This window comes from Montipora foliosa, chromosome 9, assembly GCF_036669935.1.
Source record: "Montipora foliosa isolate CH-2021 chromosome 9, ASM3666993v2, whole genome shotgun sequence".
Lineage (NCBI taxonomy): Eukaryota > Metazoa > Cnidaria > Anthozoa > Scleractinia > Acroporidae > Montipora > Montipora foliosa.
This window is the reverse complement of record NC_090877.1, coordinates 5,998,608-6,022,407: the sequence shown is the minus strand read 5'-3', so window position 1 is coordinate 6,022,407 and position 23,800 is coordinate 5,998,608. Positions and strand designations below refer to the sequence as shown.

At 39.9% G+C, this 23,800-nt stretch overlaps 1 protein-coding gene and 1 long non-coding RNA gene across 3 annotated transcripts in view; one reads left to right on the top strand and one right to left on the bottom strand.

Moving 5' to 3' along the window:
- Positions 1-16,786: 16,786 nt before the first annotated feature.
- LOC137971275 (uncharacterized) lies at positions 16,787-18,687 on the bottom strand. Its single transcript, XR_011116950.1, has 3 exons — positions 18,454-18,687; positions 18,249-18,293; positions 16,787-16,927 (listed from the first exon to the last, which is right to left on the bottom strand). It is a non-coding gene; the product is annotated as an uncharacterized lncRNA (long non-coding RNA).
- Positions 18,688-18,730: 43 nt separating this feature from the next.
- The window catches only part of LOC137971273 (UNC93-like protein MFSD11), a 22,204-nt gene continuing 17,134 nt past the window's right edge, over positions 18,731-23,800 (top strand). The window contains exons 1-5 of one of the 2 annotated variants that reach the window (XM_068818069.1): positions 18,743-18,815; positions 18,903-19,026; positions 19,151-19,193; positions 21,855-21,876; positions 23,597-23,704. In XM_068818069.1, coding sequence (XP_068674170.1) covers positions 18,934-19,026; positions 19,151-19,193; positions 21,855-21,876; positions 23,597-23,704 — 266 coding nt within the window. In that variant the 5' untranslated portion in view covers positions 18,743-18,815; positions 18,903-18,933. Of the gene's footprint in view, positions 19,027-19,150; positions 19,194-21,854; positions 21,877-23,596; positions 23,705-23,800 lie in introns of both variants that reach the window. The other variant, XM_068818068.1, reaches the window with a different exon arrangement.

The window sequence follows — 23,800 nt, the reverse complement described above, 5'->3', positions numbered from 1 at the left end:
GTAGATACTTCGTCCAGACGCATAATGCGTCTTGTGCCCGTCTTTACTACTAGACGAATTTAACAAACGCCCAAGTTTGCCCCAGACGAATTATGCGTCTCTAGTATAAAAACAGCCATTCAGTTGCAAAGTTAATGCGTACACATGTGCGTAAGCTTTTTGGAAAAGCTCACTGTTAACTAAACGCAAAAATTATTCCCCTTTTGCGGTAAATTCCGATATCTGGAATTATGAGGCCGGCTTACATCGTACCGTGAAAATTGTGCAAAGCGTGTAATTTTTCCTCCAAAGAACTTCCCGTTGTCCTTTTAGTTTCCACCATTTTGAACGCTCTGTGCATATTACCCACTCGCATACCCTTTGATTGACAAGGCGGTTTCTCTCAGAGTGTAGGCCCGACTTAAAAAAATCTACTGCAGTGCAACAGAATTTTTGAATCGGACCGCTTTATATTCCCATGAATCGGTCATTCATCGGCTGTCAATATATACGCAAGATTTGCGCTCCGACGCCTTCCGGGCCGATAAATCGTACCGTGTATACTGACCTTAGACAGCAATGACCAGAACCAGGGTTGCTGACCAGCGGTTTTCGTTAAATCAATGGTTTGCTGCCTAGGTAGCTCATGTATCCCCTATTATAGTGTATTAAAATTATAATGTATTTCCACGCGAAAAGATCGTTTTCACGTGAAGTCACAGCGGCCAAGTTGGTGTAAAAGAACAATAGACGTTCTCTCCTTTGGGAACCAAACTCTATTTTTATGCATATTCCATGCATACCTTTTGTATTGTTTTGTACACCAATATGGCCGCCAAGTCACGTGACTGAAAACCATCTATATTATAGTGTCTTTAAATAATTAGCCCTATGTACCCATGTATACCCTTTTATTAAAAACTGGATCATTGGATAATGCAATTCGAGAGTTTTGATTGGCTAAGCCATCATGGGTTATGAGCCATTATACCATGATCTACAAACACGGCAAGCATATGCGTGATTTTTTGGGCCTTTTTATTTTTATTGTAGTCTAGTTTTCTATATTTTGGGGGTGTTTTTAATAAAACAAATATTCCACTCGCGCTTGTTGGATACGCGCCTCGTTGGCTATCTATCATCTCATATCCAACGCGCGCTCATGGAATAAGTGTTAAATATACACATATTTGACCCCATATTTGGGATTGGCATATGATCATTCTTTATTCTAGTCCATTTATATTTTTACCTTATATACCCACGTATACCCTTGTATAACCTTATATACCCCTATATACCCATTTATACCCATGTAAACCCTTATATACTACTATATAAAAAGTTACACCCATGTATACCTTATATACTCCTATGTACCCATGTATACCCTTTAATATATACCCAGATATACCCATGTACACCCTTATATACCACTATATACCCATGCATACCCCTTTAAGGGTATACATGGGTATATAGGGCTAATTATCAAATACACTATAAGTACCTTATATTTAAATACATAACAATAAAGGATACATGAGGTACTTACCGCATTGAAACATATGCTGTATTCAGTACATGTGGGCTCATGTTAGAGCATCACGTGACAACTGTCAACCGTTTGCGTTCCGATAGGGAGCGAGCGAGTTGGCTCAAATCTGGTAGGTATGTAATCATTTTATAACTGCCTTTTCAGGCCATTTTCGTCTACAGAAGCCACCAGGCTGGCATCATTAAGCTAGACCGTGGGTAAAGGCAAGCCTTTGAAAGAAAACAAAGGCGAGAGAAGGTTTCATGGGAACTGGGAAGCCTAAAATGCTCTGTTGTAAACATGGCGATTCACGAGTGAAGTTGTCTCTCCGGCCTTTCTGTGGACGAATTCCAGCACCTACTGACACAATGTGGGCAAGTTTTGAAAGCTAAAACCTTCAATCGATGCGTCATTTTGCTGGTAGGACTAGGTGGCCCGACACTTATGAAAAAAACTATGAAATGAGAATCGGGAGTCTTTCCTTGTCATGGAATGGCAGAATTACCCAGAATTCTTTTTGGGCATGAGCGAGGCAACTTAAGAAGCACGAGACTGGCCCTCATCGAATGGCTGAAGCGCGGCCAGAGGAAATGATTTCTAGCCAGATACTCAGGAGTAGGCCTGGTGTGTGCTGTTAACGTAGATTTTGAATTTCTGAACAACTTTTTATCATAGAAAATTCGCGACAAAGTTGTGCTTTCATTTCGCTGTAATTCTCGTGTCAAAGAAACGGTGTAATAATGTAAATAAGAGGATAACGATATTTATATTTGCAGATTACCTGTCCTCTTACTACGAAAGTCAAGCTCGACATCTCTATGCAATAAGCGCATTCAAAATTTCCTCGTATTACTTGATAAAAGTATGTTTTTTTTGTTGGTTTTTTTTTTTTTTTTGAAAAAAGGGTTTTTCTGTTTATATGAAAAATACGTTTTCTTTCCGTCCCCTTCTTATGCATGATCTTCGCGGAAATTACATTCTGTTCCTCAATAAACCTGGAACAAGCAGTTATGGTCTTAGTTCTCTTCTTTCTTACGTATCAGCTAAGTTGCGGAATGCGCTACCTGATTTCATCCGTACCTATGAGTTTACTGGTTTTAAAAGAGAGTCCAGAGCCTCATTTTGTACAGCGGCTTTTCTTTTTAATGAATATATCTTTAAGTATTATGTATTTAGTAGGTATCTGTATATGCTATGTATTTTAGCTGTAAATGTAATGTCTCGAAGATATTAGCTCCTGTAGTAATTCGGAAAACGCTTATGACTGTATGTACGTTACCTCTATGAGGGCGCATGCGCACACTTTGTAATCTGCGACTCCAGTGCTTACCATATGACAGATAAAATGACTTTTCTGTTGAATATATAAGCCATCTAATTCTTACGCTATATTGACAAGGGCGGTTTGGAGCTGTAAGTAGGCGTGGGATTTGTCACATATGGTTTAGGGGCCGACATATCTCTCCCTCAATGCCGTACCGGGAGGCAAGGTCGGTAGCAGAAAGCAGCGAAGGGCCAACTGCGTCCAAAAGCGATCGCACGGGCCGAAATCCCGGGATGACTCGTTTGGTACGACGCTCCAGCGCCGGTGTCTGGAGGTACTGCGTTTTTCTCTCTTGTTCAAACATTCCGTCAGCGCATGCGCAAATGTTCTGGCTCTTCGATACCCAGCCTACCGAAAAAAATTAACATGCTGTTTTTTTTTTTTTTGTACCAGCAATTGACGGTTGAGTTGATTTTATAGGCATAAACGTAACGTAAGAACCGTGCGTGTCTGGTCTTCTCTCAGACAGAGTGAAGAGATGGTTTCATGCAGACAGGGACGCCTAAAATGCTCTGTTGTAAACATGGCGATTCACGAGTGAAGTTGTCTCTCTGGCCTTTCTGTGGACGAATTCCAGCACCTACTGACACAATGTGGGCAAGTTTTGAAAGCTAAAACCTTCAATCGATGCGTCATTTTGCTGGTAGGACTGGGTGGCCCGACACTTATGAAAAAAACTATGAAATGAGAATCGGGAGTCTTTCCTTGTCATGGAATGGCAGAATTACCCAGAATTCTTTTTGGGCATGAGCGAGGCAACTTAAGAAGCACGAGACTGGCCCTCATCGAATGGCTGAAGCGCGGCCAGAGGAAATGATTTCTAGCCAGATACTCAGGAGTAGGCCTGGTGTGTGCTGTTCACGTAGATTTTGGATTTCTGAACAAGTTTTTATCATAGAAAATTCGCGACAAAGTTGTGCTTTCATTTCGCTGTAATTCTCGTGTCAAAGAAACGGTGTAATAATGTAAATAAGAGGATAACGATATTTATATTTGCAGATTACCTGTCCTCTTACTATGAAAGTCAAAATCGACATCTCTATGCAATAAGCGCATTCAAAATTTTTTCGTATTACTTGATAAAAGTATGTTTTTTTTGTTGGTTTTTTTTTTTTTTTTTGAAAAAAGGGTTTTTCTGTTTATATGAAAAATACGTTTTCTTTCCGTCCCCTTCTTATGCATGATCTTCGCGGAAATTACATTCTGTTCCTCAATAAACCTGGAACAAGCAGTTAAGGTCTTAGTTCTCTTCTTTCTTACGTATCAGCTAAATTGCGGAATGCGCTACCTGATTTCATCCGTACCTATGAGTTTACTGGTTTTAAAAGAGAGTCCAGAGCCTCATTTTGTACAGCGGCTTTTCTTTTTAATGAATATATCTTTAAATATTATGTATTTAGTAGGTATCTGTATATGCTATGTATTTTAGCTGTAAATGTAATGTCTCGAAGATATTAGCTCCTGTAGTAATTCAGAAAATGCTTATGACTGTATGTACGTTACGTCTATGAGGGCGCATGCGCACACTTTGTAATCTGCGACTCCAAAGCTTACCATATGACAGATAAAATGACTTTTCTGTTGAATATATAAGCCATCTAATTCTTACGCTATATTGACAAGGGCGGTTTGGAGCTGTGAGTAGGCGTGGGATTTGTCACATATGGTTTAGGGGCCGACATATCTCTCCCTCAATGCCGTACCGGGAGGCAAGGTCGGTAGCAGAAAGCAGCGAAGGGCCAACTGCGTCCAAAAGCGATCGCACGGGCCGAAATCCCGGGATGACTCGTTTGGTACGACGCTCCAGCGCCGGTGTCTGGAGGTACTGCGTTTTTCTCTCTTGTTCAAACATTCCGTCAGCGCATGCGCAAATGTTCTGGCTCTTCGATACCCAGCCTACCAAAAAAAATGAACATGCTGGTTTTTTTTTTTTTTGTACCAGCAATTGACGGTTGAGTTGATTTTATAGGCATAAACGTAACGTAAGAACCGTGCGTGTCTGGTCTTCTCTCAGACAGAGTGAAGAGATGGTTTCATGCAGACTGGGACGCGTAAAATGCTCTGTTGTAAACATGGCGATTCACGAGTGAAGTTGTCTCTCTGGCCTTTATTTTAGGCCTTCACAGATGAAGAGCCACATCCTTTTACGTGGATATACTGTGAATAAACCGTTATTATTATTATTATTATTATTATTATTATTATTATTATTATTATTACGAATTCCAGCACCTACTGACACAATGTGGGCAAGTTTTGAAAGCTAAAACCTTCAATCGATGCGTCATTTTGCTGGTAGGACTGGGTGGCCCGACACTTATGAAAAAAACTATGAAATGAGAATCGGGAGTCTTTCCTTGTCATGGAATGGCAGAATTACCCAGAATTCTTTTTGGGCATGAGCGAGGCAACTTAAGAAGCACGAGACTGGCCCTCATCGAATGGCTGAAGCGCGGCCAGAGGAAATGATTTCTAGCCAGATACTCAGGAGTAGGCCTGGTGTGTGCTGTTCACGTAGATTTTGGATTTCTGAACAAGTTTTTATCATAGAAAATTCGCGACAAAGTTGTGCTTTCATTTCGCTGTAATTCTCGTGTCAAAGAAACGGTGTAATAATGTAAATAAGAGGATAACGATATTTATATTTGCAGATTACCTGTCCTCTTACTATGAAAGTCAAGCTCGACATCTCTATGCAATAGGCGCATTCAAAATTTCCTCGTATTACTTGATAAAAGTATGTTTTTTTTGTTGGTTTTTTTTTTTTTTTGAAAAAAGGGTTTTTCTGTTTATATGAAAAATACGTTTTCTTTCCGTCCCCTTCTTATGCATGATCTTCGCGGAAATTACATTCTGTTCCTCAATAAACCTGGAACAAGCAGTTAAGGTCTTAGTTCTCTTCTTTCTTACGTATCAGCTAAGTTGCGGAATGCGCTACCTGATTTCATCCGTACCTATGAGTTTACTGGTTTTAAAAGAGAGTCCAGAGCCTCATTTTGTACAGCGGCTTTTCTTTTTAATGAATATATCTTTAAATATTATGTATTTAGTAGGTATCTGTATATGCTATGTATTTTAGCTGTAAATGTAATGTCTCGAAGATATTAGCTCCTGTAGTAATTCAGAAAATGCTTATGACTGTATGTACGTTACCTCTATGAGGGCGCATGCGCACACTTTGTAATCTGCGACTCCAAAGCTTACCATATGACAGATAAAATGACTTTTCTGTTGAATATATAAGCCATCTAATTCTTACGCTATATTGACAAGGGCGGTTTGGAGCTGTGAGTAGGCGTGGGATTTGTCACATATGGTTTAGGGGCCGACATATCTCTCCCTCAATGCCGTACCGGGAGGCAAGGTCGGTAGCAGAAAGCAGCGAAGGGCCAACTGCGTCCAAAAGCGATCGCACGGGCCGAAATCCCGGGATGACTCGTTTGGTACGACGCTCCAGCGCCGGTGTCTGGAGGTACTGCGTTTTTCTCTCTTGTTCAAACATTCCGTCAGCGCATGCGCAAATGTTCTGGCTCTTCGATACCCAGCCTACCCAAAAAAATGAACATGCTGGTTTTTTTTTTTTTTGTACCAGCAATTGACGGTTGAGTTGATTTTATAGGCATAAACGTAACGTAAGAACCGTGCGTGTCTGGTCTTCTCTCAGACAGAGTGAAGAGATGGTTTCATGCAGACTGGGACGCGTAAAATGCTCTGTTGTAAACATGGCGATTCACGAGTGAAGTTGTCTCTCTGGCCTTTATTTTAGGCCTTCACAGATGAAGAGCCACATCCTTTTATGTGGATATACTGTGAATAAACCGTTATTATTATTATTATTATTATTATTATTATTATTATTATTATTATTATTATTATTATTACGAATTCCAGCACCTACTGACACAATGCGGGCAAGTTTTGAAAGCTAAAACCTTCAATCGATGCGTCATTTTGCTGGTAGGACTGGGTGGCCCGACACTTATGAAAAAAACTATGAAATGAGAATCGGGAGTCTTTCCTTGTCATGGAAGGGCAGAATTACCCAGAATTCTTTGTGGGCATGAGCGAGGCAACTTAAGAAGCACGAGACTGGCCCTCATCGAATGGCTGAAGCGCGGCCAGAGGTAATGATTTCTAGCCACATACTCAGGAGTAGGCCTGGTGTGTGCTGTTGACGTAGATTTTGGATTTCTGAACAAGTTTTTATCATAGAAAATTCGCGACAAAGTTGTGCTTTCATTTCGCTGTAATTCTCGTGTCAAAGAAACGGTGTAATAATGTAAATAAGAGGATAACGATATTTATATTTGCAGATTACCTGTCCTCTTACTACGAAAGTCAAGCTCGACATCTCTATGCAATAAGCGCATTCAAAATTTCCTCGTATTACTTGATAAAAGTATGTTTTTTTTGTTGGTTTTTTCCGCTACCTGATTTCATATGAGTTTACTGGTTTTAAAAAAAAAGTCTAGAGCCTCATTTTGTACAGCGGCTTTTCTTTTTAATGAATATATCTTTAAATATTATGTATTTAGTAGATATCTGTATATGCTATGTATTTTAGCTGTAAATGTAATGTCTCGAAGATATTAGCTCCTGTAGTAATTTGAAAAAAGCTTATGACTGTATGTACGTTACCTCTAGGAGGGCGCATGCGCACACTTTGTAATCTGCGACTCCAGTGCTTACCATATGACAGATAAAATGACTTTTCTGTTGAATATATAAGCCATCTAATTCTTACGCTATATTGACAAGGGCGGTTTGGAGCTGTGAGTAGGCGTGGGATTTGTCACATATGGTTTAGGGGCCGACACATCTCTCCCTCAATGCCGTACTGGGAGGCAAGTTCGGTAGCAGAAAGCAGCGAAGGGCGAACTGCGTCCAAAAGCGATCGCACGGGTCGAAATCCCGGGATGACTCCTTTGGTACGACGCTCCAGCGCCGGTGTCTGGAGGTACTGCGTTTTTCTCTCTTGTTCAAACATTCCGTCAGCGCATGCGCAAATGTTCTGGCTCTTCGATACCCAGCCTACCAAAAAAAATGAACATGCTTGTTTTTTTTTTTTTTGTACCAGCAATTGACGGTTGAGTTGATTTTATAGGCGTAAACGTAACGTAAGAACCGTGCGTGTCTGGTCTTCTCTCAGACAGAGTGAAGAGATGGTTTCATGGAGACGGGGACGCCTAAAATGCTCTGTTGTAAACATGGCGATTCACGAGTGAAGTTGTCTCTCTGGCCTTTCTGTGGACGAATTCCAGCACCTACTGACACAATGTGGGCAAGTTTTGAAAGCTAAAACCTTCAATCGATGCGTCATTTTGCTGGTAGGACTGGGTGGCCCGACACTTATGAAAAAAACTATGAAATGAGAATCGGGAGTCTTTCCTTGTCATGGAATGGCAGAATTACCCAGAATTCTTTTTGGGCATGAGCGAGGCAACTTAAGAAGCACGAGACTGGCCCTCATCGAATGGCTGAAGCGCGGCCAGAGGAAATGATTTCTAGCCAGATACTCAGGAGTAGGCCTGGTGTGTGCTGTTAACGTAGATTTTGGATTTCTGAACAAGTTTTTATCATAGAAAATTCGCGACAAAGTTGTGCTTTCATTTCGCTGTAATTCTCGTGCCAAAGAAACGGTGGAATAATGTAAATAAGAGGATAACGATATTTATATTTGCAGATTACCTGTCCTCTTACTACAAAAATCAAGCTCGACATCTCTATGCAATAAGCGCATTCAAAATTTCCTCGTATTACTTGATAAAAGTATGTTTTTTTTGTTGGTTTTTTTTTTTTTTTGAAAAAGGGGTTTTTCTGTTTATATGAAAAATACGTTTTCTTTCCTTCCCCTTCTTATGCATGATCTTCGCGGAAATTACATTCTGTTCCTCAATAAACCTGGAACAAGCAGTTATGGTCTTAGTTCTCTTCTTTCTTACGTATCAGCTAAGTTGCGGAATGCGCTACCTGATTTCATCCGTACCTATGAGTTTACTGGTTTTAAAAGAGAGTCCAGAGCCTCATTTTGTACAGCGGCTTTTCTTTTTAATGAATATATCTTTAAATATTATGTATTTAGTAGGTATCTGTACATGCTATGTATTTTAGCTGTAAATGTAATGTCTCGAAGATATTAGCTCCTGTAGTAATTCGGAAAACGCTTATGACTGTATGTACGTTACCTCTATGAGGGCGCATGCGCACACTTTGCAATCTGCGACTCCAGTGCTTACCATATGACAGATAAAATGACTTTTCTGTTGAATATATAAGCCATCTAATTCTTACGCTATATTGACAAGGGCGGTTTGGAGCTGTGAGTAGGCGTGGGATTTGTCACATATGGTTTAGGGGCCGACATATCTCTCCCTCAATGCCGTACCGGGAGGCAAGGTCGGTAGCAGAAAGCAGCGAAGGGCCAACTGCGTCCAAAAGCGATCGCACGGGCCGAAATCCCGGGATGACTCGTTTGGTACGACGCTCCAGCGCCGGTGTCTGGAGGTACTGCGTTTTTCTCTCTTGTTCAAACATTCCGTCAGCGCATGCGCAAATGTTCTGGCTCTTCGATACCCAGCCTACCAAAAAAAATGAACATGGTGGTTTTTTTTTTTTGTACCAGCAATTGACGGTTGAGTTGATTTTATAGGCATAAACGTAACGTAAGAACCGTGCGTGTCTGGTCTTCTCTCAGACAGAGTGAAGAGATGGTTTCATGCAGACTGGGACGCCTAAAATGCTCTGTTGTAAACATGGCGATTCACGAGTGAAGTTGTCTCTCTGGCCTTTCTGTGGACGAATTCCAGCACCTACTGACACAATGTGGGCAAGTTTTGAAAGCTAAAACCTTCAATCGATGCGTCATTTTGCTGGTAGGACTGGGTGGCCCGACACTTATGAAAAAAACTATGAAATGAGAATCGGGAGTCTTCCTTTGTCATGGAATGGCAGAATTACCCAGAATTCTTTTTGGGCATGAGCGAGGCAACTTAAGAAGCACGAGACTGGCCCTCATCGAATGGCTGAAGCGCGGCCAGAGGAAATGATTTCTAGCCAGATACTCAGGAGTAGGCCTGGTGTGTGCTGTTAACGTAGATTTTGGATTTCTGAACAAGTTTTTATCATAGAAAATTCGCGACAAAGTTGTGCTTTCATTTCGCTGTAATTCTCGTGTCAAAGAAACGGTGTAATAATGTAAATAAGAGGATAACGATATTTATATTTGCAGATTACCTGTCCTCTTTCTACGAAAGTCAAGCTCGACATCTCTATGCAATAAGCGCATTCAAAATTTCCTCGTATTACTTGATAAAAGTATGTTTTTTTTGTTGGTTTTTTTTTTTTTGGAAAAAAAGGGTTTTTCTGTTTATATGAAAAATACGTTTTCTTTCCGTCCCCTTCTTATGCATGATCTTCGCGGAAATTACATTCTGTTCCTCAATAAACCTGGAACAAGCAGTTATGGTCTTAGTTCTCTTCTTTCTTACGTATCAGCTAAGTTGCGGAATGCGCTACCTGATTTCATCCGTACCTATGAGTTTACTGGTTTTAAAAGAGAGTCCAGAGCCACATTTTGTACAACGGGTTTTCTTTTTAATGAATTTATCTTTAAATATTATGTATTTAGTAGGTATCTGTATATGCTATGTATTTTAGCTGTAAATGTAATGTCTCGAAGATATTAGCTCCTGTAGTAATTTGGAAAACGCTTATGACTGTATGTACGTTACCTCTAGGAGGGCGCATGCGCACACTTTGTAATCTGCGACTCCAGTGCTTACCATATGACAGATAAAATGACTTTTCTGTTGAATATATAAGCCATCTAATTCTTACGCTATATTGACAAGGGCGGTTTGGAGCTGTGAGTAGGCGTGGGATTTGTCACATATGGTTTAGGGGCCGACATATCTCTCCCTCAATGCCGTACCGGGAGGCAAGGTCGGTAGCAGAAAGCAGCGAAGGGCCAACTGCGTCCAAAAGCGATCGCACGGGCCGAAATCCCGGGATGACTCGTTTGGTACGACGCTCCAGCGCCGGTGTCTGGAGGTACTGCGTTTTTCTCTCTTGTTCAAACATTCCGTCAGCGCATGCGTAAATGTTCTGGCTCTTCGATACCCAGCCTACCAAAAAAAATGAACATGCTGGTTTTTTTTTTTTTTGTACCAGCAATTGACGGTTGAGTTGATTTTATAGGCATAAACGTAACGTAAGAACCGTGCGTGTCTGGTCTTTTCTCAGACAGAGTGATGAGATGGTTTCATGCAGACTGGGACGCCTAAAATGCTCTGTTGTAAACATGGGGGTGACCTTTCTACGGTAAAAATCCGTTAAAAATGGGGAATTATACAATGTCTTAGATGTTCGAAAATCCTTGGATAGGCAGGCAAGCAAGGAATTCTACAACAAATGTTCCGAAAATTCTAGATCCCAAATCCACTTCCGAATAGATTTTTTCCGAAAAGTGACGTTGGCTGCCCCTGTATTCCTGTTTTTCATGTTGCCATGTTACTACCAATAGCGTAGCTCCTGCTCTACTCTAAAAACTACACACAACCCATCATTCCTCAATTCGCTCTGCATCTATTTACACTTTCCTGCTCTGACGGCGAAGGGCTAACGCTCGAAACGTCACCTTTTAGAATTCCTGTAGGGTGGTCAATTTACAATATCAACTCCGTTGATAAATCCAACTTTTTGTGTACTACTTCCCCACCGACGCAGCACCACAGTTTCTTTAAAAACTACCCCCTTTCTTCAATTTGTGACGTTGAAAAACTGTACTTTACACTTTCCTACTAGAACGCGTTTGCCCCTAGCCTGCGGATCAAAAACATCTCGCATAAGGATCCATAAAGGATCACTTGCCTCGCCTGATTCACAATTTCAGACCACTTAAGTATTTATGTTGGCGACCTGTATTTCCAAGTCATTTTACTTGTCTACAGGTATGTTAAAAATCGAATTCGATTTTCCGCCCGATAGGGGCAACCCTAAAACCCTGAATCCGGAATCCGGAATCACAGTACAATACAGAGAGTAAAAACTATCCTAAACATTCATAAAAGCTAACCTTAGGCCTAATTAGGCCTAAAAACGTTTGTTTAGGCCTAATTAGGGTTAGGGTTAGCTTTTATGAATGTTTAGGATAGTTTTTACTCTGTGTATTGTACTGTGATTCCGGATTCCGGATTCCAGGTTTTAGGGTTGCCGGCCCGATAGTCCAGTAAACCGGGATAAATACCCCTTCGAGTCAAACGCGAATGCTCGTGTTTCGATCTTCAGAATTCATCGTGTCATTTTCGGAATTTTCAGCAATGTTTAAAAGTCGTTGCATTCGAGTAGTATGGATGGACTTAAAAAACAGTCATTTTATTTGTATGGCAAGTTTCAATTTTTGCAGAATTCAATGTTACGTTGTGTATCTTGCCCAATTTCACATGACAAGTTGATTGGGCAAGAAATAATTTATTAAGACTCAACTATAGAGCTGAATCAATGGGCTCCCTTGGGTTGGGGATCGTTCTGTAGAAGTAATGAGCTTGAGCTGATAACAATAACTTTCAGAACAACATGGCTTACTGACCGTGGAAAAATGTAGACCCTAATAATTCATGATACAGATCACGTTTTGGACATTACAGTAATAATCCGATATGCATATGGCCATTTAAATTCTCGCCCGATGTGAAGGAATCCGGATTCTGACGAGGCTTTGGAATCTGGAATCCATTGTATGATGAATCCAGAATCCACAGATTTCGATGAAATGCACGATCCATTTCAGTGGAATCCGGAATCCACGACTCAGCACCTGGAAATAATGATCCACCATTTGGGATCCGGATACCGCAGGCTGGGTTCTGGAATCAGAGGGCCACCTGGATTCCTTTACATAGGGCGAAAATTCCTTCTTTACATACATTAACACTGTTTAAATAAATACATGAGAACTTAGCAATTAAGTCCATGGCAAAACAAATAACTAGACGCCTTCTCAAGAAAATTATTGACTGCAAATTTTTCTTCCAGTTGCAGTGATACTAAAATTTAAATGATTTAAAACTTATTAATTTACTTGTAAAACTGAGAAACCTACTTTCCTCTTACATTTTTTAATGCTTACTAAAAGATGCAATTTTTATTCAACATGTATGGGTTTTTTTAGGAATAAGTCATTCCACAGTAACTGCAGCGTTTTTCTGTAAGCATCATACAGCAGAGGAGCCCAATTGGGAAAAAGACGATGGCTACGCAAATTCCTAATGGGGTGAACTCATCCTGAAGATCGCCTGTGTAGCATGCTGGGCAATTTCCACGGAGGTAAACATATGTTATTGGGGCTGCTTGCACTGTTATTGGCTGATAACCAGGTGGGGCTCCACCCTGATAACCTGCTCGTGACAAAAACGCAAATAATCAAAGATTAATTTTTGTCCATCCACCAGAAATTAAAGAAGACATAGTTTTTGAGTGGATGTAGAGGTTGTAAACCCACCGACTCCTGAACTACCCCTCCCCTCCCCCCCCACCCATTGACAAGTAAAATCGTCTGCCATTAGACAGAGTAAAATCTATTAATTATTAGTCTCACTCCAAGGAGTAAATGGGCTAAGCTTGCAATTTAATTGGCAAACAATGCATGATTAAACACCACTTATTAAAAATTAAAGTAAGTCCCCAGAGATGTATAACCTTAGGAATGGAATTCAAAGAAAGACCCTAGGAGTTGTGTCACTGATGAAGATTTCAGAGCACAGTTGCTTAAAAGCCAATTAACACTAATCCCAGATTAAAAATTAACCAAGGAGGCTATTTCTCTACACCTAAATGCTGCTCAATGCTGATAATCTGCAATACTTTACATTAGAGGAAGTACAAAAATAAGCAAAAGAAACTTTCACCAAAAAGTTGAAAGTATGAAACAAAGGTTTACGCTAATCATGGATTAAGTTAATCAGCTTTCTAACAACCCTGGCCAGGAGCATATTATCTCTTTTATTACATCAATTTAGAAATCACTACTGATCCTTGCAATCTGATTGGCTGTCGGCAGTGTGATTTAGTCCCAAATCGCACTATGTTTTGCTCTAAATTGCACCATTTCCCTAGCCAATGAGAAAGGAACACTACAACAAAACAGCCAACCAGATTTCAAGGCTTGTTTAAGGTAACCAATCAAATTGCAGGAAAATGAAAGACAAAAAAATACCACTGTGTGACAAATTTTCAACTTGGTACTGACAAAAATCCTGTATTTTAGCAATTAAATAATAATTATTATAGTGTGATTTCCAATGCATGTAATAAGGTGGTAATTGAACTTTGTGTCGTGCAATTTTGGTCTGAAATCATACTTGTGATTTCAAATCGAACAAGTGTGCAATTTTGAAACCACACATATTATTTCAGACCAAATTGCACTCCACTCAGTTCAATTACTATTATTTACAATTGTCCTGAAACCATCTTTGGTGGTTGTGGGTTGTCATTAAATATTCCCTATTACTAAGTTTTACAATTTTCCTAAGTTATCCAAGAAATTTGGATAACTAACTATTTGCAAGGGCTGATAATAATCTAGTTACCAAATTTCATTCAGAGACACTACAATAAAATTAAGTGTTAAAAATATTACCGGTCAGCAGGTATTATTTTAAAATGAGAATTTTCGAAATTTGGATTGCTTGGCAAAACGAATTGCCAGTACATTTTACTGAGAGGAAAACAAGATTTTTAAGATCCCAGTCAAGTGTTAGAACCCCCAAAGAGGAAAACAATGTTTTCTTTTTAATAGTCTAGAGTGGAAACTGGTCGCGTACAACATAGTTCAGTTAAAAGTAACCCCTGCATGCATGATGTGTGCAAAAAGTGCCCTGAAGAGATTTTTCCCCAATTCTTGCTAGGGAGTCCTCAGCCTTCTTCCCCAATTTTGTTGCATGGCCACAATGAAGAATTTATTTATTTTTGCTGGCTTTGGAACACTTGCTACATCTTTGCTGATGACAATCAATATATTTGATCATGTTACCACGAAAATCACCGAACTGTGGAATGGGCTCAAATTTTATATTGTCGCCAATTGTGAGCTGGATGGCACATATTACTACATTTTCGTCAAAGAATTAAGTTGGTAATTGTGAGCTGGATGGCGCACATTACTAGTAATGTGTGCCATTGGCTCACAATTACCAACTTAATTCTTTGACGAAAATGGGTGGAGCAGCAACAAAAAGTGGGTGTGGCGACGATATAAAATTTGAGCCCATTCCACAGTTTGGTGATTTTCGTAGTACTACTAAGTAACCCAATTTGATACCTGAACCGTCCCCACTGACAAGTAAAATCGTCTGGCGTAATAGACAGTAAAATCTAGTAAGCCCCACTCTTAGGAGTCAAATTAAGGGTTAAAAAAAGAAAGAGAAAGGTGTGATGGTTACCAGAAGATTACTAATTAAGATACCAACTCTTGTACAGTGTACATGACTTCTCTGTCGTACATTAACTTGAAAACTCACTTGGCACATGGACTGGTGTGTTGGTGACTACTGTCTGGTATCCCTGTGGTATGCCAGATGGACTGTAAGGAAGGGGTGCTGTCATCTTAATACTGGACCTATATATATGAGAATCAGATGAGTCTCGAGTATGTGTGATGGTTGTCTTCAGATCTAGTTGTCTTATAAAGTTTGGCATTTGTGCAATTCATGCAATCAACCCATCAAAAGCGGGAGCCTGTTTGTGACCATTCAGTGATGTAATCTTCTATTGTTTGTTTCAATTGTTTAGTCTTTTGTTTTTGGCTCGGGTATCGAACCAATCAGATTGTACGTTATGAGAGTGGCTATGTGACTGGACCATTTTATACATGAGAAATTCATTTACTAAGAAATTTATGAAATCAATCCTTCTGTCAGTGTGGCTGAATAGGAGATTAATGCACCTATCAATGTAAATCCCGCAGGAAGGGGGGGGGAGGGGATGGTGGGGATGGGAGTGTGGGCAAGGGGTGGGGATTTGACAAATCTTAAAGATTTTTTTTTTGTTAATTCTCCAGGGTGGGGCACTAACGTCAATCAAAAGTGTCAAAACAAGCCCCACCACCCTGGGGCAAAGAATCTAAACAAACAATACTATAATACTACATAAAGCAAATTAAAAAAGCATTTGAAACTGGGTATGTTCATGAACGATGTGTTCACAGCGATCCACAATCGCAGCCGTCCAGTCGTCTCAGACAACAAATAACCCGTCCGGACAAGTATAATAAGTCTCCAAAGGTCGTCCATTAGGCGAGTCAAGTTTTAATAAATATCATGAATTCCATTGAATGTTATAACATAGAATCTACTTTCGTTCCGATCACTTTCCCTTTAATGGAAACTTCCAGAAAATAAGGAATAAACATGCAGCTTTCATCAGCAATGAAATCTCAAGTTTGGGCGCAATCTTTGACCACGCGGTACTTTCCATGAAATGATTGCATGCGCAATTTTCATGTATCTCACTGAGTCTCTCACCGATGGCATGGTTGTTAGCAAGTCGTTTAGCTGAGCTCATAATGTGGCGTTAGTTACAAGGTGTTTCGCTACCTCCGGCAGAAAGGAAAGCAAGTGGAGCAGAACCTGCTGCTTATGAACAGGAAAAACACAAAATCTTGGGCGTTGGTACATTTTGCTAGCCCCAGTCCATGGACTACCCAAATGGACTACCTTAAAAATACTATTTTGAATGAGTACTGTTGATCTATGTGTAAGCAGCATCTCAAATAGTGCTTACTTAAGCCTCAACACCCATTTTAAACGGGTGACCTGAAAACACTGACCCCCGGTCCATGGACCCCTCTACGGAATGGGTCCACGGACTACCTTTACGGACCCCCCGTACGGACCACCCTAAAACAACATAGAAATGAAAATAACAAACTAAAGATTTGACTTACCACCTGTCTGGATAGACCACTCCTGTCACTCGTATCGGTGAAATCTCAACCGTAACGCTCCGCAAATTCAACAGACTAAGGCTCAGGCTCGGGTACAAAGTCTATTAATTACATATTGCCCCTTCCTTCGCTGTGGACCGGAATCCTTCAAAAAAGATTGATAATAAGTAAGTCTATTTGCCTTTTCTTTCTTTAGTATTTCCCTCCGCCATTTTGTTGAAATGTTCGGATCATTCTCCCGCGGGTTTGTGCACTCGCCCCAGTCTTCACGATCTCTCTGTCCTGAACAAAATGGCACACACACGCAACAAACAAATGGCGGAAGAACTTAGTTTCGAAGCACTCCGGTCAACAGCAAAGGAAAAGGCAACACCTGAGCCTTTATAATTATCTGATTTGCGGAGCGTAATGGCTGAGATCTCACCTGCAAGAGTGGTCTATCCAGACAACCGGTATAAACGAATTTTCAGTTGTTATTTATTTTTAATTCTGTGTTTTTTGGGGTGGTCAGTAGAGGGGGTCCGTAGAGATAGTCCGTGGACCGGTCTGTAAGGCAGTCCATGGACCTGGTCCGTGGGGGGTCCATGGACCGGGGGTCAGTGTTTTCGGGTCACCCATTTTAAACAGCATTGTTCAACAGTAGATATTTAAGTCTAAGCACCCATTTTAAAAAGGTTAGCTTACATGAAGTAATCGGCTTTCACAACAATAATCGAAAGCTAACCTTTTTAAAATGGGTGCTTAAGACTTAAATACTGTTGAACAATGCTGTTTAAAATGGGTGTGGAGGCTTAAGTAAGCACTATTTGAGATGCTGCTTACACATGGCTCAACAGTACTCATTCGAAATAGTATTTTTAGGGTAGTCCATTTGGGTAGTCCATGGACTGGGGGTCAGTGAAATGTACCGATCCACCAAATCTTGGTAGCATATTAAAGGGAGACACTAGACAGGTCAGCGTCGAAACTTTAATTTGGGTGGTTGAATCGTAACTTTGTAAGCTACATTCATTTAAGTTTAACCGCAGCAAATATGAACCACTGTAAATCGGGTTCCCACGGTGCAAATAACAAAATACTCCAGAGTCAAAATTCGTAATTTATGACGAGAGTATATTATAAATCACGAATGCTCAAGTTACAAGTAATTTTATCGACCATCCAGTCTATATTTCCGCATCTTTGCCTGGGCAACCCAAAATATGTCCGGGCAAGTATATCGATATACTTGCCCGACAGACAACTTCGATAGAAAATGAGTATCGATCGATTCCTGTGTTCAGTATGTGAAACAGGTCGGATCAGTGACCCGTAAAATACTCCAGATGACCAAGTGGCATGGTGGAAATCGGTTACAATCAGATGGGAAATTCAGGATAAAAACTCTCTCGAAACAGACAATATCTGCTTAGATGACCGTTTAAAGTATCGGATTATGGCGACGAAGACAAATAAAAACTTCATACCTTTCTCCAACTGAAGCGTGACTTGGGACAGACCCCGCCTATTGCCTGCAATAAGACACGTACCGAAAGTGGGTGATGGTACGTACGTAGAGCTAGTGGTTCACAAAATATACGCAAGACATTGTACCACTTACCAGCGGGAAGGAAACCTTTATCTGAGAAGTCTATGAGATCAATAAATTATTGTTAACCTCTGAATAGTTACCTGTTTAAAGTTGTGTGTTCACTCAGATATGCTTATGTTGCTTGTTTGCAACGCATCGAATTATCATGCGCTTGAAGTCTGACAAGCCAAACCACGATAAACCGCGAGTGTAGATCTCTGCTTCTTTTACCTCAGTACTGTACAGTCCATGCATTATTATTACCACTCTAAACAAAGATTAGCGATAAAATTCGAAATTTCCCCAAACAAGGAAACGACTGTATATGCAATGACGTCATTCGGAAATGTTGCTGATCATATGACATGCGTTGCGTTTTTCTAAAATGTAGTTTTTTCGTGGGGGCCTGGAGAGTTTACTTATAGTATTACCTATCCCACTAATATACCGACTTGTTCCAAAGGTCTCCTCTTTTCTCTTAAGTTAAAAAAAAGCGCTGAAATCTAACTACTTAGTGGGATTGGGGTAAACTTGACTGTTTGTTCGCTAGGGTAGAGTGAGATCATTTGCAGCCAGCCAAGATGGCGGCAAGCGTGGAGATGTGGAATATTCTTGTGATGGGCTTTGCTTTTATGTTCATTTTTACCGCTTTTCAAACTACCAGTATGATTGAGGTGAGAGAGTCTTTATTTCTCTTTGACAATTACTTTTCACCCTTGTGTTTTCTCGCTTATGGTACTGCACGATACGTTATAAGTTAATAGCAAATTAAAATCTTGACATTTTGTTTCTCTTTAGCCCACAGTTTTACAGAGTTATAAGAATAGCACTAATCCAGACAGTAAGTGACACTTTTTTTTTTAATAAGCTTAAGTATCAAGAACAGTCCCAGAAATTAATGTTTGACGTCAAAGCCATCTGAATTTTTCAGGTATCCTAACGGCCGATTTACACGGTACGACTTTGTCGCATGCGACAACACAGGTACCCCAAGCTCGATATATGAGCAGCTCTTTATATGATGACCTTTGCATTGTTACGTGACTCGAGCGATTTGCATATTTATAAGGATTTGTATAGGGAAAATAACGATTGTTTCTGTGACCTATGAAAATGTAGCGATTTAAATAAAAATTGTCTTGCCTTACTTTAGTTGAGTGTTTTTTTTCCTCCCGTGTGGTCTTTGGGCCGATTTACGGCCATTCCTGTTTGTTTTAGAGGAACCGGTTTGCTCCTTCTATATAATACTAACCAAGGTTGGGTACTCTCACAAAGCAGTCGATCCGATCCGATCCGCCGAAGGAAAACGGCCGTAAATTCTCTCCAGCAGCTCCAGTCACCTCGAAATTCCGGATAGAGCACGGACGATAGTTCATTTTTCCTTCCGTGGTCTTTGCTTGGCGTCGAATCTTCACAGAGGCCGAATAAAACGTCGGCAATCTCTGAAAACTTTCCCGTTTTAGCCATCAAATGAGGCTTTGTTCAAACTTTGCGTTACTCCAACTATCAAAATTTAGCTTAGCGACCCGGCCAGAGACTCTAATTACTTTCACTCTGGGTGGGAGCAAGAGAAAATGAGGGGACAGAGAGGAAGGCTCAAGGGGTTGGCCGGGATATGTGATGTCCACGAAAGTTATTTTTAGAGGAGCGGAAGTCTTTGTTTTAGCGGAAGTCTGTCTTGAGACGTCCACATGCAGTCTTGCCTCGCTCTCAGGTTCTTAGTGAAAAGAGAAAATGATGGCACGCGTGGAAGGCTGATGAATATATAGTTTCTTTCAAACATCGGACCGAGGTTGGCGTGCATGCGGACGTCTCGGAAGACTTCCGCTCATCTAAAAAAAACTTTTGTGGACATGACATATCCCAAGGGCTGGACCGAGAGCCTCCTTCTCTGTCCCCTCATTTTCTCTTGGTGGGAGACAGTCCTTTGCTCCCATCAAAAATCACTTCCTTGAATTCACTTCCTTGAAATCCTACAGCAAAAGTCTTTCTTTAGTTTCACAGATGAACAACAACAAGTATTGAGAACTGCAGGGTACGAGGGAAGTGATTTTTGATGGGAGCAAAGGACTGTCTCCCACCCGGAGTGAAAGTAATTCGAGTATCTGGCCAGGTCGCTAAGCTAACTTTTGATCGTTGGAGTAACGCGAAGTTTGAACAAAGCCTCATTTGATGGCTCAAACGGGAAAGTTTTCAGAGATTGCCGACGTTTCTTTCAGCCTCTGTGGAGATTCGACACCAAGCAAAGGCCACGGAAGGACAAATTAACCATCATCCTTGCTCTACCAGGAATTTCGAGGCGACTGGAGCTGCTGGAGAGAATTTACGGCCGTTTTCCTTTGGCGGATCGAATCGACTGCTTCGTGGGAGTACCCAGCCTTGGTTAGTATATATAGACGGAGCAAACCGGTTCCTCAAAAACTAACAGGAATGGCCATAAATCGGCTCAAAGACCACACAGGAGGGAAAAAACACTCAACTAACGTAAGGTAAGAGGATTTTTATTTAAATCGCTACATTTTCATAGGTCACAGAAACAATCGTTATTTTCCCCATACAAATCCTTATAAATATGCAAATCGCTCGAGTCACGTAACAATGCAAAGGTCATCATATAAAGAGCTGCTCATATATTGAGCTTGGGTTACCTGTGGCAACAACGGCTTACGACAGGCCCACAACATGATTTACGATTGTTGTGTACGTCAGAAAAAATGTTGTAGCATTTTAAAACATGTTTTAAAATGCTGCGACAATCGTAAGTCATGTCGTAGGCCTGTCGTGAGCTTGTTGCATGCGACAAAATCGTATCGTGTAAATCGGCCCTAATAAAAGTCAATGATTGAGAAAATAATAATTGTCTCAATATGTTCTTGATAAATTGTTGAGGTAAGTGCGAGGATCACTTCTATTTTTCGTCTGCAACCCACACTTCAAATAAAAATATGTACATTTATTTCACTCCTCAAGTACTTTTTATAGTACGTATATTGCATCAAATATATACCCGTATATTAAACTTGTTGTGCCACAGAGAGCCCCCCCCCACCCCCCCTTATAATCATTGGAAACTTTTGAAGAATGAAGTACATAACAATAGGCACTATTGCTACTCAGTGATATGGAAATAAGTTTCCCTGTATTCTGTGGTCAGTAGTTGTCATACATAATCAGGCAGATTGATGAGTATGTTGTTTTCCCAAGAGGAGAAATAATTCGAATCTGGCAGAATTGACAATAATCTCTTGAATGAGGGAGATACACTTATCCAAAGAGGGTTCTGAGTATTAGGCCTGAGCCTCATGAATTCCATGCATCATTTCCTGTCCGTTCCTGAGATAACTGGCCTATTCAGCTGTAAGTTTATTACAAACACCCCTGCTGTAGGGTCAAAACTTGGTTATTGTATCAGTGATTACTGTCTCTTACATGCTACATAATACTTTTTTATGGCAGTAGAAACTTGGGTGTTTATTACCAATTCTTTTTTTCTATTTTTCAGAAAGGATAAATGGATACACAAGGTATAAGAGAAACTTATACTTAACAACTACTATTTATAATGATTGGAACATGGGGATATTGGCCACTTATCCTTTCAAAGAGGACTCATTTTTCGTGGTCCTTATGTATAGTTCTTGCTCGTGCGTACAGTATATCATTGGTTTTTAATTTTCTTCTCATGTCAATTTGTTTTCAACCTACAGTAGGTCAATTTTGATTTGATGGTCATTTTTTTATGAAGCTTGATTGGTATATATTGTAGTTAAATTTTTCCTTGGTTAAAATTACAGTATCTCAAACTAGTTTGTTTTTACCGTCCTTTGTTTTAGATGATGAAAATGCCTGTAAGACGCAGGAAAGTAAAAAAGCAAATTAGTCGGAAAAGTTTTTAACCAAGGAAAAATTTTAACTACAACATATGTTGCAAGTCATTTTGTTCCGTAGGTTAATTTTCAACCAAACAAGGTCATTTTGTTTCAACTTACGTAGGTCAACTTGTTTCAACCTACATTGTAGGTCAGATTGGGGCAGGTGCCAAACACAGGTCACAGGTCATTGTTTTACCAATACAGATACATGTAGTATCCTAAACATTCATTAAAGCTAACCTTATGCGTAGTAATTAGGCCTAAACAAGTTTTTAGGCCTCATGTTAGCATTTGTAAATGGTTAGGGTTGTTTCTGTATTGGTAAAACAATGACCTGTGACCTCTGTTTTGTACATGTACCTGCCCCAAACTGACCTAGGTTGAAACAAAATGGCCTAGTTTGGTTGCAATAATTATTATTTAACCTAAGGAACAAAATGGCCTGCAATGTATACATTAACAGTGCTGGAAATAATTTTTTTTATTCACAGGACATATGTCTTTCAAATCTTCATTTTGGTCGGACATTTGACAAATTGGACCGGACATAATTTATTGACTGACAACACCGTGAAGAAGATAACTCAAGATGTGCAGGTGTATATGTTCGGTCAACGTGTCCGATCATAATGTGAAATTGGCCGGACATTTTCAAAATTTGGTCAGACAATGTCCGATGACCGACTGTTATTTCCAGCACTGCATTAAGAAGACACTTGGTAATGTAGGGTAGCATTGGGTTGGTAATGGGGATGAATGAGTAGATATATATAAAGAGAATGAAGATTGAAAATCCTCCCTTTCCCTTCCCCAAATTTTTGACCACAATTAATAATGGTACAAGAAAAGAACTTTATTGACAGAGGTTGAAACAAATTGACCTGGTTTGGAAACAAAGTAAGCAAAGTATCATTTATTATTATTATTATTTATTATTATTATTATTATTACATTGTATTATTATTCATTATCCTAGGTCACCCAGCAGTTTCTCATCTTTGTTCTGACAAGTTTATTCTCATTACATGTAGCTTTATAATATGAAATAACACTAATAGCTTTAACTCTTGCGCTTGGTGTTGCAATATTATCCTTTATCAGGAGAGTCTTAATTTAATCCTAAAATAATGTAGAAAGAAGCAATTTCATGCAAATCGTTACTCAAAACACTAGTTAGGGGGAGTTGGAGTGAATGCAAAAAAAAGGAATTTAATATACAGCGTCTAATAAATTTATTGCACATCTATTTTGGATCATGAAATCTTTAAAATTATATTAATTTTATTATTCTTGAAAGTTACTTTGGCCTCCACCCAACACTTGAATTTTCATTTCATAATACAGCAATTGATGTGAATGCTCATTTTTTCAGCCTGGGTATCATTTATTCAGTGTTCACTATCTCAAATTGGCTTGCACCATCTTTCATTGGTGTATTTGGACCAAGAGTTTCCATGATAGTTGGAGGCATCTGTTATGCGTAAGGAAATTTTTTATCTTACTAAAGACCTACTGGTATTATTAAGGAGCCCCTTTAGAGAAGGCACCAAGGGCAGATTATAAATTTTCACTTACG